The sequence below is a fragment of the Aythya fuligula genome, chromosome 8 (genome assembly GCF_009819795.1).
Source record: "Aythya fuligula isolate bAytFul2 chromosome 8, bAytFul2.pri, whole genome shotgun sequence".
In the NCBI taxonomy this organism is placed as follows: Eukaryota; Metazoa; Chordata; class Aves; order Anseriformes; family Anatidae; genus Aythya; species Aythya fuligula.
In genome coordinates, this window is record NC_045566.1 from 31,910,913 (window position 1) to 31,925,567 (window position 14,655).

The 14,655-nt window shown below is 34.2% G+C and overlaps 1 protein-coding gene across 8 annotated transcripts in view; it reads left to right on the forward strand.

Moving 5' to 3' along the window:
- ZNF644 (zinc finger protein 644) overlaps nucleotides 1-14,436 on the forward strand; it is a 78,419-nt gene extending 63,983 nt beyond the window's left edge. For 7 of the 8 annotated variants that reach the window (XM_032192437.1, XM_032192438.1, XM_032192440.1 and 4 more), the window contains 4 exons: nucleotides 171-776; nucleotides 3,430-3,552; nucleotides 10,946-11,048; nucleotides 11,518-14,436. In XM_032192437.1, coding sequence (XP_032048328.1) covers nucleotides 171-776; nucleotides 3,430-3,552; nucleotides 10,946-11,048; nucleotides 11,518-11,710 — 1,025 coding nt within the window. In that variant the 3' untranslated portion in view covers nucleotides 11,711-14,436. The remainder of the gene's footprint in view (nucleotides 1-170; nucleotides 777-3,429; nucleotides 3,553-10,945; nucleotides 11,049-11,517) is intronic. The other variant, XM_032192443.1, reaches the window with a different exon arrangement.
- The last annotated feature ends 219 nt before the right edge of the window (nucleotides 14,437-14,655 follow it).

The window sequence follows — 14,655 nt, forward strand, 5'->3', positions numbered from 1 at the left end:
GTGTTTCTTTTTTTTTTAATTTGGGTGTAAATTAGAGGGGACAAAGATGCTAAGTTGAACAATAAACAAGACTTGCTTCATTTTGTTGTAAAGCCTGTTCTTATGATTTGCCGTAGTAATATTTAACAGTACATAATTGTCAAAATACATGAAAATTATTTTCTTTATAGCAATTGAGAAATCTGAAACTTCCTCTGAGCATACGTGTCAGCTCTGTGGAGGCTGGTTTGATACTAAAATTGGATTGTCAAATCATGTGCGCGGACACCTGAAGAGGCTTGGCAAAACCAAGTGGGATGCTCACAAGTCTCCGATCTGTGTTCTGAATGAGATGATGCAAAACGAAGAGAAGTATGAAAAAATTCTAAAGGCTTTGAATAGTCGCCGCATTATTCCCAGACCGTTTGTTGCTCAGAAATTTGCATCAAATGATGACTTCTTATCTCAGAATGTTATACCTCTTGAAGCATACCATAATGGCCTAAAGACTGAAGATACATCTGTGTCTGCATCGGAGGAAGAAGGGCTGAGTTTCCTAAATGAATGTGATGAAACAAAAGCAGTACTACAAGATGAAAAAAAAAATCAGTCACTTACACTGATAGAACTTCTGAAAAATAAAAGGTTAGGAGAAGAAAGGAATCCTGATATTTCTCCTCAAAAGATTCATAATCAAACTGCGAGAAAGAGGTTTGTTCAGAAATGTGTTCTTCCATTAAATGAAGACAGTCCATTGATGTATCAGCCACAAAAAATGGACTTGACTATGCAGTCAGGTAAGATGATGTTTCTCGCTGTCTTGACAACATTTCCAAAGAACGCATTAATTCACAGAAAACATACAAGTACACAGTACTTTGTAGGGGGATTCTGTTCATTTGATTATTTCATTTCCAGAGGATGCTGACCATGAGAGGTAGCACAGCAAATTTTTCTTGCATGTTTTTTCTTAAGTGAATATTCAGCAGCACTGAGGGTTGTTTTTTTTGTTTGTTTGTTTTTTGTTTTTTGTTTTTTTTTTTTGCATGGAATGTAGCTCCTTTTCTGCATATGTTTGAGTTTACCAATCCAAAGTGGGCACAAAACGAATCTCAGTAAGGAAGAAGACACATCCTAGACCACCAATAAGTTGAGGTATTTGGCAGACTTAACAGTTCTGAAGTGTTTGGGCTTGGACCCTGTTTCTGGGCTTTAAAACTGCTGGTTTGCAAGCTGTTTCATTTAAATGTTCGAGACTTGTGCAAAGCGGCATTTGTTCAAACCGACAGAATTGTTAATGACATTTTAAGCACATAATATTTTAAGCTGATTAATATCTATTGACTAATTTTGATGTCTTAGGCAAACAGACTCTTGCACCATAGATTAATTCTTGTTTGGTTTAAAATCGTGGCTGCTGGGGGAAACTCATGCTTGCTTAGGGCCTGTCTATCCTGAGTGAAGATGTGTGCTAGTTTAAGCTTTGATGGAAAGCAGCTGTAGTCAGCAGTGTTCTAATATTCAGCCCCTGACTGATATGGACAAAGGTGTCCCCATCCGCTGAGGATTGTGCTAATGAAACAATTCTATAATTGACTTTCTAGACAATCTATACTAATATGTTCGGTTTTTTTAGAATGTTTTTAATTGTCAGAGCTATTTCTAGTCTTGAGGAATTCGTGCAGGATCCTTTTTAATGTGTATGTAGAGCTTGCATTTATATATTTCTTATTTGGACAACACCTTATAATGCTGCAGGATTCTTTAAACTGAGGAGTAAGATCTTAGTTTTATACCCATGACTTTTTCAGTTCTTTTGGTTTTCTTGTTATTACTCAATGTAGGTTAGTAAAACTGGCACTGCGTAGTACTTTTTCACATATACTCTCGTCTTCCTTTAAAGAAATAACAGCAACAAGTCCAGCGTGCTCAGAAGTTCTTTTAGGGGGCTATGAAAGTGTGGCAATCAATTTCTTAACAAAGGTGGCTTTCTAAAATGACAGAGGCAGAACAGAATTACCTTTAATGTCTTCTGGATGTATATGGTTGTCCTTTAAGACAGGAGGTTGTTTAATAAAGGAAGTGTGTCTTTGACAGGCTTAATTATTTGAAAAACAATGCTAAAGGAGTAGCTTGCCAAATCTGACACTGTGTATTGCTTTCTGTTTAATATTTACTGCTGAATACTAGGTATAGAACCTGTTTGGTTGTGATGAACAACCAGGTAAAAACAAACATGCGCTTGCATAATACTAACAGCTATGAATGGGGACCTATAATTATCTGTGGCTGAGGTAATGGAATTTGACAACTAACAAATGCACTGTGCCAGTTGAGTTAATGAGAAAATATTTAACATCAAGTTGAAATACTTTAGTTTTTCTTAAAAAGGCAAATCTTTTTAATCCTGGTTTTAGAGTGAAAAAGTTGTGGCTTTTTTTTGTTTTTTTTTTTTGTTTTTTTTTTTTTTGTTTTTTTTTTTTTTTTTTTTTTTTTGTTTTTGTTTTTACCAACCAGATACTCTTCTTCTGTAACTTGCCTGAAAAAACAGCATGTCTTCTGTGGGCTGCTGGAGAATAGGATTCTTCCTTTCCTGTAAACTGAGGCTTTCCAGTTGGATAGATACAGCTTTTTTTTGTTGTTGTTCTTTTAATGATTTATCAGCAGAGAACTGGAAACATTAGTTGACCAAAACACTGTATCTTGGGTAAAATAAATGGAGAACATGATGGTAAAGTTGAGCAAGGGAGAAGCTATAATGGTTTCTTTGTCTGGTAAGTGAGGAGTTCAGTATTATTTCACTTTCACTGTTTTCCTGTGATAAGTAGCATGTTGCTTTGTTGATTATTTATTTAGCACAGAGATTTTAGCAAAAAACTTCAAATCATTAACTTTCATTATTGATTGCGCATCTAAAGTAATGAATAGAAAATGCACTGAACAAAATGTTTTGTTTAACAGCTGTTCAGTGATGTGTTTTACCACCTCTCTCTAAGCCTTCAGCAGCAGCCTAATTTAGTGTTGAGCCTTTTAGTCTTATGGGTTTTAATTACCACTTTGTCAACTATACTTTTAAAATTCTCTTTATTGGAAATGTTGCAAGCTCTGAAATTTCTGAACAGAACTGTGCTATTCAAACTGTAGGGTTTTATTTTGGGAATAGAGCTTCATAACGTGGAGATCTGTAGGAATTTCATATTAGGTATTAAATGCAGAGTAGCCTAGGGGGTTCAAGTTGCCTTCTTTCTGTTCAAATAACAAGGTTTGGCTTAAAGCACTACATGGAAAACTAATAATGGTTAACTTCAATCCTTCTAATATACTAAACAATTGCATCAATGCAGTGAATATATTTTAAACCATCTTTATTACAGAAAACTTTTTACAACGCTTTGAGAATTTCATTTTTTTGAAGAGAGAACTGGATTATAGTTTTCTTTTGAATGATAGGTATGCCTGTGAAGCTTAGAACGTGTGTGCATTGCAATACGACGTTTACAAGTGCTGTTAGCCTGTCCAACCACTTACGCGCTTATGCACGAAAGAAGAGTGCTGGACTTTTGACTGGGACAGGTATGTTTTGTTACAGATGTAAAAGCAAGTCTGTCTATGATGCATTTTCTTCATCAGACTGGACAAAAGCATTTGTTAATTCCAAATAATTTTGAAGCTTCCGTTGGTTTAAAAATAAATAAATAAAAAAATTATTTGCCCTAAAACTTCAGCAACTTTTAAACAAAGGTATGTTGCTGTTGTCCACTCTCATGTCTGATTTTCATTCTTACTCATTTTGGATCCAACACTTAAGGTATGTAAGCAAAACCAAGAGATGTTCACATAAATCCATTCTCCCACAATACCACAACTTCAAAACCAGCTAGTTGGGCATTTAACAAAGTGTTTATAAGTACCTCAAAAAATAAACAAAAAAAAAGCAATTATATTACATATAATTACTAAGAGTACTGTAGCTAAAATAGGAGAAACAAATAGTTTTCCAGCTTGTGTATTTCTAACAACATAATATATGTAGCTGGTTTCATTTTTTGTTTGGCTGACAAACCAGTTATGGAGTGACTGACAATGGAGTGAGTGTAGTACATCATTTGGCACTACTATTAATGCTTTTTTTATTAATACAATGCTTATATTGAAATTACATATTTTGACTTTTCCAGAGACCTTCAGTTTTCTTGGCTGTAGGCAAATTCCTGAGTTTACTTGGAGTATTGCTAAGATTAGTGGGACTTTTTATGGTCAGCAGCAAGTTCAGGAGCAGAGATGGAATATAGTGAGGAAAACTTAAAGATACAAAGTTTGAAATGGGCAACCATTAGTTTTCTGTGTCAACAAACACAGATTTACATAATGCTGGAAAAAATATATCATTACTTTTTTTTATCTGTAGACATAATTCATTATGCTACATATAGTAACAAAAAGTAGTTTCAGGCTTTCTCTGCAGAAGCCTAAAAGAAATATTTAAATATATTTATGCATTGAGCCAGTCAATGCCTGATCTTGTTATGCTAAGTTAATGCTGTAACAAAGTAGATTTAGTAGAATGAAAACAGTAAATGTAATAACATCCATTTTGTTGGAGTATATGCTTTTAGTTAGTGATTCTGAAAGTTTTCATATTTACACAATAGAAAGACGATGATAGTGGACTTCATTTTAACACTGCTGTGATTTGATGCTTTGATTAGCCCTGTGGTAAGTTATTTTGCTTATATACCTACCAGTGAAATATTTTTCAGTAACCTTATATATAAATTGCACATCAAAATTAACAGTTATTAAATGGAGGGAGGCATTGTGGCAAAGAGGATAGTACACAGAGACTGGATCCTGGACAAGATCCTTGTACCTCAGCTTCTTTTTTGCTAAGTAGGAAATGTGAATGTAGCTTGTAAAGGTGCTTTGAAGGTGTTTCGTTTTGTGTTGTGTGGTGTTTTTTTTGTTTTGTTTTGTTAAGAAACATTCAGCTAGCTTAGTAGTGGCATACTCCTCAGAGCAGTTGATGCTTTCTTAAAAAGAACTTAAAAGTTCTGGGTGTTGTTTTATCATTGGATATAGAAGTTTGTTTAAAATGAGGTTAGAAACGGAACTTAAAAAATAAAACCAACAAACATACTTTTGATCTCAGAAGCTAGACCTGAGCTAGATAAATAGCCTGTGCCATGCATATGAAGGCATTTTACTGATATAGGTGTCTTAAGGGGAGACCTGTCAGATCTGTAATATTATGCAACCAATATACATCTGTTCATTTAGTCATTACTGTTAAAACTTCTGTAACTTCACAAAGTTTGTAAATTTGACAGTTTGCTCCATGACTTTTCATTTGAGTAAGCTCAATGCGTGTCTGATAGATCAGAAAATATACTTTTAGGCAGTGGTTTTATCTGATACTCCACTTTATAGTGTTTTTTGTTTTTTTTTAGGAGAATATCTTAAATGCAAGATTTCACTAGCATACACTACTTTTAAGTTTTGCTATGAGTGTTGTGCTTGGGGAGATCACTTTTTTTTTTTTTTTTTAAATTAAAAATGGTTGTCGTTGAGAGCAATTTAGAGCTGACTTCAGTTTGGAACCTCTACGGATACAGTGAGATTACACTTATACAGGTTACTTTTTCCTGTTTTCACAAAGCCTTTCTTAAATCTTCTAAAGCAAACAGAAGTACTGTAAAGGAATTGCGTTGGCTTAATGTTTATCTCTGTTTCTGGCTGTAGTTTAAAAATTGTTTGTAAACATGAATGTTGCAGTTCTTTCATGATTTAATAATTGTTAGGGAAGCTGTTTAGGTGCTAGAGAAATACAGCAATCTATATGAGTCACCAAAGTGAGAGTTGTTCCAGGGCCACATTAGCATATGTGCTAGTCTTATACTCCAATTTTTCATTTTGTTTGCATGTTTTCAATATTGACTGTTACCATACTGCCTTTCTAGCAGATGCCCTGCTTCTTCAGAATCAGTATTTCAATTGCATTTAGTTGAATGTTAGCATTTTTTTTTTCTGAATGCAACTTGACATTTTTAGTTACATAATAGAAATAGTTGCATAATAAACTTTTAAGAATAAACTCAAAAAAAAAAAAGTGGAACCTTCTAGGCTGTTGGCTAAGAAGTTCAAGATTAGTGTTTGTTAGTAGTTTGTGCCTATCCAACATACAGCAAAAACCTGACTAGATTGATTTGTATGGTTACTGGCTTTTGATTAGTGATTACATACTGGTCTTTGGATGTCTTGACTAGAACAATATTTTTTTGTTACGGTGTCCAATTTTGAACAATGTAATGGCTTAATCTCTTATTTTGAATAGATGCTAATTTCCTTTTATAACTGATTTGATGAGTAACCACCCATTTGTATTTCTCAGAGCATGTGTCAGACTGACTTCTTTCTTATGATTATCTCTAGAGTATCAGACCTGTGCAAAATTTTCAAAATGCATCTTGCCCTTCTTGGTGCAGTTGGATATCCAGCTTCCTTCCTTTTTTTTCTTTCCAGACTTGTATTTCCTCCCTGAAGTCTCCTGATTCTGTCTCACACCTTGGCTTTTTACATCTTCTCTTTTACTCTTCTCACATACTAAATCACTTCTTACTAGCTGTCATCTTCTGGGAATCATCACTCTCTTCTTCTTCAGTCTTTGTTTCTGTAGAAACAAACTTTTTTCAGAAGTTTGGGAGAGAACAATAATATACAGTGAAGGAGTCTGACCTTTGAGCCAGTAGTGTGACTGAAGCAGTGATTCCTGTGGCCACAACATTTCCAAATATTCTAATACTGCATTGGCAAAATTGTAGCTTCAGGGAATCTTCTGGAGAAGCATGTGCAACCATAGTGGAGATCTGAGATCTGCTGTCTTTGTATGTCTTCATTCTGTGCTGTTGCAATTACACCTGATCAGCCCACACAGCAGGCTAATTTGGTAGCATCATATAAAGTCTTTCAGAGACCACGTTACTGGAGTTAAAAAAATAAATAAATATACAACACATACATATGTTTTTTTTAAAAAAGAATGTCTTTTAGTTGCATTTTACTCTTTAGTAATGATGAAACAAAACAGAAAATGATTGAATTTGACGAATTAATGAAAAAATATGCAAGAAATATTTTTTATTTTTTAATTGGCTGTGTTTTCAAATGGTTAATTAGACCCATTTATGTATGCAATTATTCAACTTGTGTTAGCTTACGTCCACTATGACAGAAGTAATTAAGCCTTAATAAGGACCTAAGTTCAGTCTACCTGAAATGAAAGGTGTTTTACTTCAAGGGATATTAAGAAGTGGAGAGTATAAGGTAGCATAGATAAGGTTTGGTTTTGAAGCTCAGATTAAATGTCATGGGATGAAGGACCTCTTACTGTGACTTCAGTAATTCATATTTTTCTGGGCACGCTCAGTGTAGCCTCATATCTCCATCTGTTTCTAAGGTCTTGATAAGCTATCACAGATGCAGTAGTTTTTTATACACAGCCTTTTTTATGTAGCATGTTTTTCTAAACAGTGTGATTTCAAATTGAACACGAGTGCCTTTAGTTTACTCCAAAGTTTCATTATCTTCAGTTTTAAATGAGTTGTTTCTCACTGTCAACGTTGTATCAGAGTTTTGATGAAGCGGTATAACTTGTTGTTTGCAAAAAGCTTTTGGAAGCAGCAGGTGGACAAATGTGAAGGAAGGAGACCTGTAAAGAGAACTGGGCCTTTATGGAGAATGCAGGACGATAGTCCTGGGAGCTGTGTTAGCCACAAAGTAGGCAATAGGATAGGTAGTTCCTGCCTGTCTCTGGAAGTTTGCTGCAAGTGTGGTCTGAATATCCATGCATTTTGCAAGAGCATTTTGCAATTTGTCTTTGGTCTCTTCCTGAATGTGGTAAAAACTTTTTGTTGAGGTTATCTGTTGTTACACTAATGGCATAGGAAGAGCTTTGGTCAGAAGCTGGCTATGCTTTGTTATGGGTGATACAATGGTAAGCCTTATTTCATGCTTGCAAACATCTGTAAGCATTGTTCCAAAAGAGTGTATAAGCAAGTGTGACCATGTAATTTCATTTAAACTTGTTGTCTGGATGAACAAAAGTGGAATTAATGTGGCAGTCAAAAGATATGTATTACCAAAGACAATACAAATCTTTGATAACTGGTATTGGAAATACAGTTTCAATAAACTTTACCCAGAGCTTATACTTTTTCCTCACCTTTCTGCTTCAGTGGAATAACTTCAAAATGTGTTGTTTTGTGCTCCCTAAAACGTAAAGAAATATATTCACTAGGTCAAAAGACAAAGGGAACAAAAAATAACCCTTGCAGAACACAGGTTTGGTATTTTTTGTATTTATATTTTGTAACTGCTTCTTGCTGGGCAAATGTTCTGCTTCCAATCTTGTCTAAATCACTCAGTGCATTCTTCAAGTAATCTGACTTTTTCTTGATGTCTCATGTTATTTTCTGCTCATTGTTTTTTGATTTCTCTATCTAGAGCATCTGTGGCAAATGGCTTAGAGAAGATGTCTGTAGTTTTTTTGCTTTGTTTTCATATTGTTCTTGGGAAAAATGTACTTTTCAAGGAAGTAGAAACTACCTATGTTGATATATTATGATAGTTTCTGTTTATCTGTGTTGCTGTCAATTTGATTACATAGTTGTTCAGAGTTTGTTTGTTTTTTTTTCCTAGAAGGTTATACCAATCATAGAATCATAGAATATCCCAAGTTGGAAGGGACCTATAAGGATCATCAAGTCCAACTCCTGGCACCGCACAGGTCTACCCAAAATTTTTAGACCAATGTTTGAAACTATTCAGGATTCTGTTACAGAAAACTAAAAAAGGTCTAATAAGAAGACTCTCTGAAAATGCTTGGGATACGTGTGAGCAGCATCAAAATTCTCGATGGGAATGAATGTCTTAAATTTGCCAGTATGAAGGAAATGAGCTAGTTCTTGTTTCAAGTACTTGTGGGCTTCTCTAGAAGGAGTCTGCTGTCTACTGTTTGGTTTACTCATTTGTATCAACTGAAATCAGCTAACAGACATCAAGTGCAACTTGGATGTGTTTGCATTCAGATAAGACCATGACTTTGTTTCCTACCTACCACTGATGTTCTGCAAAATCAGAAGTAGCAAAGCTTTTGCTATAGCAAGTGCTTTAAGTCTTCGCTTATACAAGTAATTCTCTTCAGAGAAATGGTGTCTAGGTTTCAGTATTTTGTCTGCTTACATTTCTGGTGATGTTACTGGTGTTGCAGTATGTGAAATATTAATACTACTTTAGGTAATTCCTAAAGCTTTTAAAGATAGTTAGCTTTTTTCCTTCCAAATTGTATGAAGGATATCATTTGGTGAGAGCATGAAAACGGTAAGAATGCCTTACCTGTTGAATTCTTCAGAAGTTATCTTGGCCATTTCTCTATCTCAGTTACTGGCTTTGTATTGAGACTGCTTTCCTTGGTACTGTCAGGAAAAAAACACTGTTGAGGATCATCTTCATAATGATGGCTTTGTCTGGGATCTGAAGGAATTTTCTTTAGATTGGTGTCTGCTTTCTACTTGTTTGCAGTCTGGCTAGTTCTCTGGTTCCTTCAAGCCCCCAGAAATCATTCTAATTTTTCAAGGTACCGTAAGAATCTTGAATCTGCAGTTGGAAGTGGAAAATGATTGCTATGTTTAGAAGTTCAAAGTTTGGCTACAGGGCTAAAGCCATGTTTGAGAGGTACTCATTAGGTGGAGATAAGAAAAATGAAGGATGCAATCAAGACATATTTCTTCGAATCACCATGTTATGCCCCACAGACGATGTCTTATGCTTCAGGATGCTTAGTGGTTCTGTTATGTGAGCCAAAACTTAGACAAGTTTAAAAACTTTTGTATATTACTGTTAATATGTCTTAGTAGCAGAGCATACATTTTTTTTTTTTGTATCAATACCCCTTGTTACTGTCCTTCATGTTTCTGTGTAGTTTTAGCATCAATGTCTTGTGTTTTGGAGTAGAGTGTGTCTAGATCCACTTCTCAGTTTGAGCAGTCCCAAACTTCTTGTCTTTCTTGATCTTTATCAGCTGTTTTCACCATAACAGTATTAATGCAGTTTAATCCCCTCATCCCCCAACTGGCAGCTTCCTAGAATCTCCAGGTTTTGGTACAGATTCCTGATGCATCTGTTTATGGGAGGTATAGGCAGACCTTAATGCTAATTGAAACTGTTTTCTATGTGCTTCGTGCTTCCTGTTCATACACGTTACTGCCAAATAATGTTTCAAACAGACTGAATTTAAAGAACGGCCTTGACATCCCTGTTGATTGTTCTAATGCCATCTCCATCTGAAAAGGATCAATAAATAGTTTTTACAAGGTGCTTTAGAGTTCAGGGAGGAGTGAGGAGGAAGCTTCGTTTGAAATTCTTAGTATAGTATATAAAAAGACAAACTTTATTTTTCTTCGTTGAAAACAAATGACAAGTGTTCTGTTCAAACTAGAAATTCTTGATTGTGTTACCTGAAAGCTACAACTTTGTGAAGGTGCAGCCTGGTTGTGCATGAATGGTCTTACGATGTTATTTGAATTGCAAAACAAATTCCAGGATTTTGACAGTGTTTTATGAATGAAAGGATATTTCCAATGGTACTTTGTTTCTGTGCAATTCCACAATAAGTTAGTAGGTGCCTGCTGGTACTAAGACAACAGTTTAATGCTGAATGTCAATTATCTAGTCTTTAAAAGAGCAAGTGCAGTGTGTTTTTTTTTTTTTTTTTTTTCAAATATGTCAGATGTTTCACCAGTAATTTTTTTTAGAGCACACAATAATTGCTTTGTAATTGTTATAATTAAATGTACAATAACAAGGAGGTAGATACCTTTTCACCACTTCTTTAGGGGGATACATATTGAATATCTCTGTTCAACACTGACTGAAATATCACTTTCATATGTGGAAATTTCTCTCTTCTTAGCTTTAGACTGTAAGCAAAAGAAGTCAAGGTCAAGATCTGGAAGCAAGAAAAAAATGCTGCCATTACCTCATAGTGCTGATGAAGTTTACATACTCAGATGCAGGTACATAGGGTTATTTTAATGGAAATAAAATGTTTTGAAGAGCTTACTAATCTTAGTTATAGGAATATTTAAGATTGTCATGTACTGTGTTTGTGATTAAATTGAATAAGGGGGGGAGGGAAAGTAGGTGATTATTTTCATTAATTTAGAAAAGGATTTGAATCAGTCATGCTTAGTTGTTAGATTGCCAACTCCTGTTTCTCTAGCTAAAATCATACTGGTCATGTTAAAGTAGTATTCTGTTCTTCAAAAGAAACCCTAAGAGGAACAGATTACTATTGCTAGTGTTACGAATGTAAGAGTATAAGTTGTGTGAACCATGATGTTTTGTGTTCGCGATTACTATAAGTGGACACAATTACTAGTTTTTGGCTAAAATATGTAGAAGCAGACTTTGAGAAAAATTAAGACCGTAATTTTTCAGTAATGCTAGATATATCTTGATGGAATAATTTTAATATTTGTGTAGGTTTTGTGGTCTGGTCTTTCGAGGACCTTTGTCTGTTCAAGAAGACTGGATAAAGCACTTGCAGCGACACATTGTCAACGCAAATCTTCCACGGACTGGAGCTGGCATGGTTGAAGTCACATCGCTACTTAAAAAACCTGCTTCAATTACTGAAACTTCATTTTCTTTACTGATGGCAGAAGCAGCATCATAGAACAAGGAAACATTTTAAATTTGAATTGGATGTAAATTTGAAATACTTCGTCATTTTTTTAAATAAGTTGTTACACTAAATTATGTTTATAAATCCTAAAGACAAAAATAGAGGAAGTGGATTACAGTAACATCAAAATAAATTGAATACTTAACAGTTACAGTAAGTAGTCTTTATATTTTATATAGGGTGGAAGATGTGTTTTTAAGGTTTATTATGTTTTTGTCAGTTACTGTGTTCACTATCAATACAAGACCATTACATGTATGGCAGCCATTTTTAAATCGTTGCACATGGGTACTTAAGACAGATTTTAATAAAAACAAAAAAAACATGTTCTCTGCAGTGTTACCCAAATCAAGGCTCTGTTTATTCCAAAAAGAATTACATAGTAAAATAAGATATTATTATATTTTGTTTGTATGTATGTAGTGTTTTGTATAATACCAAGAACTGCTAATACAATTTACTCAAATTAGGGCATTAAATACCATGTACTTCATAGTTCAAGAGACTGTTTCATTCAAATAGGGCAATTAGTACTCTTCTATCTAGGTGTGTAAGTGTTTTTTTTAAATCACATGAGGCTTTTTGTACTAAAAAGTGGAGGGAAACTTGTTTAAACAAATTTCTAAGATAAATATGTACATAATACTGGAAATTTGTGGTAAGGAAATATTCTTTACTTCAGTTGCATTTCTCACTGACAACAAAGTGGTGCATCCATGCTACCTCCTACTTGTCAACAAAGATGGTATTTACCCTTATGTTTTTGTATCATAGTAGATTCAATCCAACTTTCTTTATTACAAAGCATCTTGTTAACAAGTTTGTTTCTTTATGATGATTTACTTAAGGTCTGACATGCTTACAGAAGTTTGCCTCTCTACTATTTTATTTAACACTGTAGAAATGTACTAGTAAGCATCGCTCACTACATGGTTAGAGTAGACTTTTTCATTTATAATTCTGTTTAAAAGATTGATCATTTTAGAAAATTTGAACACAGATGGAAATGTTTCTACATATGAAGAGAATGTTTACAACTTAAATTTTAGAGCTTGTTTTGGATGTGATTATATGTATGAAAACTGTAACACTATGCTCATGCTAAGGACCTACTTACAGAATTACTGAAATAAATGTGCTGTGAGGATGGAAATATGGTGCAGGTGTCTTGGTCATGCTGAATTGTGTTTGTTCATTCAAGCTGTCTTCAGAAAACGATTTTTGTTTAAATCATAAGTCAGATTCCTCTACAAATCAATTTTGTATGCAAGTAACATTTCATTTTACTCATATAGGGTAACTAATACTGTAGTTAAGCCAAGGATATGCATTGATATTTTCTTTATATGTAAATAAAGTTAAAAGCAGTTAAAACAAGAGGAGTATTTTGGTAGAGTATATACATACCTCACTGCCAGTGAAATTGCTTTCCTATGGTATATCTCCTTACCAGAAAAAATCTCTAAATAAAAAGGTTTAAAGAAAATCTACGTGTCTATAATGTGAAGCGTTTATTTGCTTTGTGTGAATTAAGTTTGTGAAACTGATTTGTCTTGACGAGATTAAAATGCTCACATGATCTTAAGTAAAAATACATTTACTTGCAATAAAATGATGTGTTCAGACATATTACATTTGGTTGGTGGAAAATATGAATAAATGTCTGTCTTCCTGTGTGTGTGCGGTTAACACACAAGGCTTGTTAACATTCTGATAAAATAGATGAGAAAAATAAACAGTTGTGCAGGATGGCGTTCTGAGACAAGGGCATCCAGTATCTATTAAGGTTATTATTAAATTAGTGCTATCAGGTGTTTTACTGTGAAAGTTCCTGCAGGTAACATAAGCATTATTGTCCAAATGTATTCCTACTGTTGTTTAATCAGAAAGCACACATCAGTACATCTAAAGGCTGGGGATAAAATTACGTTTGAGATTTCAGGAAAGATAACTAGAATGTTGAAGTGTATTGCAGATGAATTATGTGTATACAGTCTAAGTAAAAAAATTCTAAATTTGTGGATGATTGTGGACTTTTTTTATAATATGCTGTGAAAGTTGGAAGATTTACAGCAACATGTTGTTAAAGCAGAGAATAGAGGGAAGTGATCAGATCATCTTGAAAGTTTATAGTGCTTTAATAGAGTGGTTGTTTACTCATCACCAAAAAAGGTGCCTGTGAGCACCATATTCTATGTCTGTTTAACATGAAAAAATCAATTAAGTGCAAATTATATCTAATGTTAAGAATGTTTATAAGGCAAAGCCATACCATGCAAAATTTAGCAGTAGCAAAAGAATTAAACAGTAGCAAAAGCAGTAGCAAAAGAATTAAACTAGGTTTATAATAGTAAACCTAGTTAATTTTATTTAATTATTTAAGCCCCAATAGTGAACTATTTTGTCGTAACACCAAAAATGTAAAGTTGTGCCTGAAAAGCAGGAAGCTCTGGTCCTGGCTAGTTTCTAAAATGATGCTCTTAGGTTAGGAGCAGCTGTTTTCAGTGGCAGGTTTTCTCAGTGTGATCATTGGAGCTGCCCAGGTAGTTAGCTGTGTGGTTTTTGTTAATGCTCCTGCCCTGCTTGCATCAGGACCTTGCCAATAGAGTTTGAAATACATAGAGAGAAGTCCTAGAAGTCCTCTGATCATTAAATTAATTGCATATTTAGCTGATATGGACTGAATGATATTAAAAAAAAAAAAAAAAAAAAAAAAAGCCACTTTAAGCTTTTTCTTTAGCTTCTAGACTTCAAGGGGGACTATTTGTTTTCTTGGTTTCTATTGCTTGGAAATGCACATCTTTTGTTGTTAGAAGATAAACCCACCTTAACAGAATTAGGAAGGTTCTAATTAAGTGGGTAGAGGAGAGAGTTGATTAAGCCAGTCACTTTATTGTACAGATCTCATGTTTTGAGATGTGTGTGGCACACATATA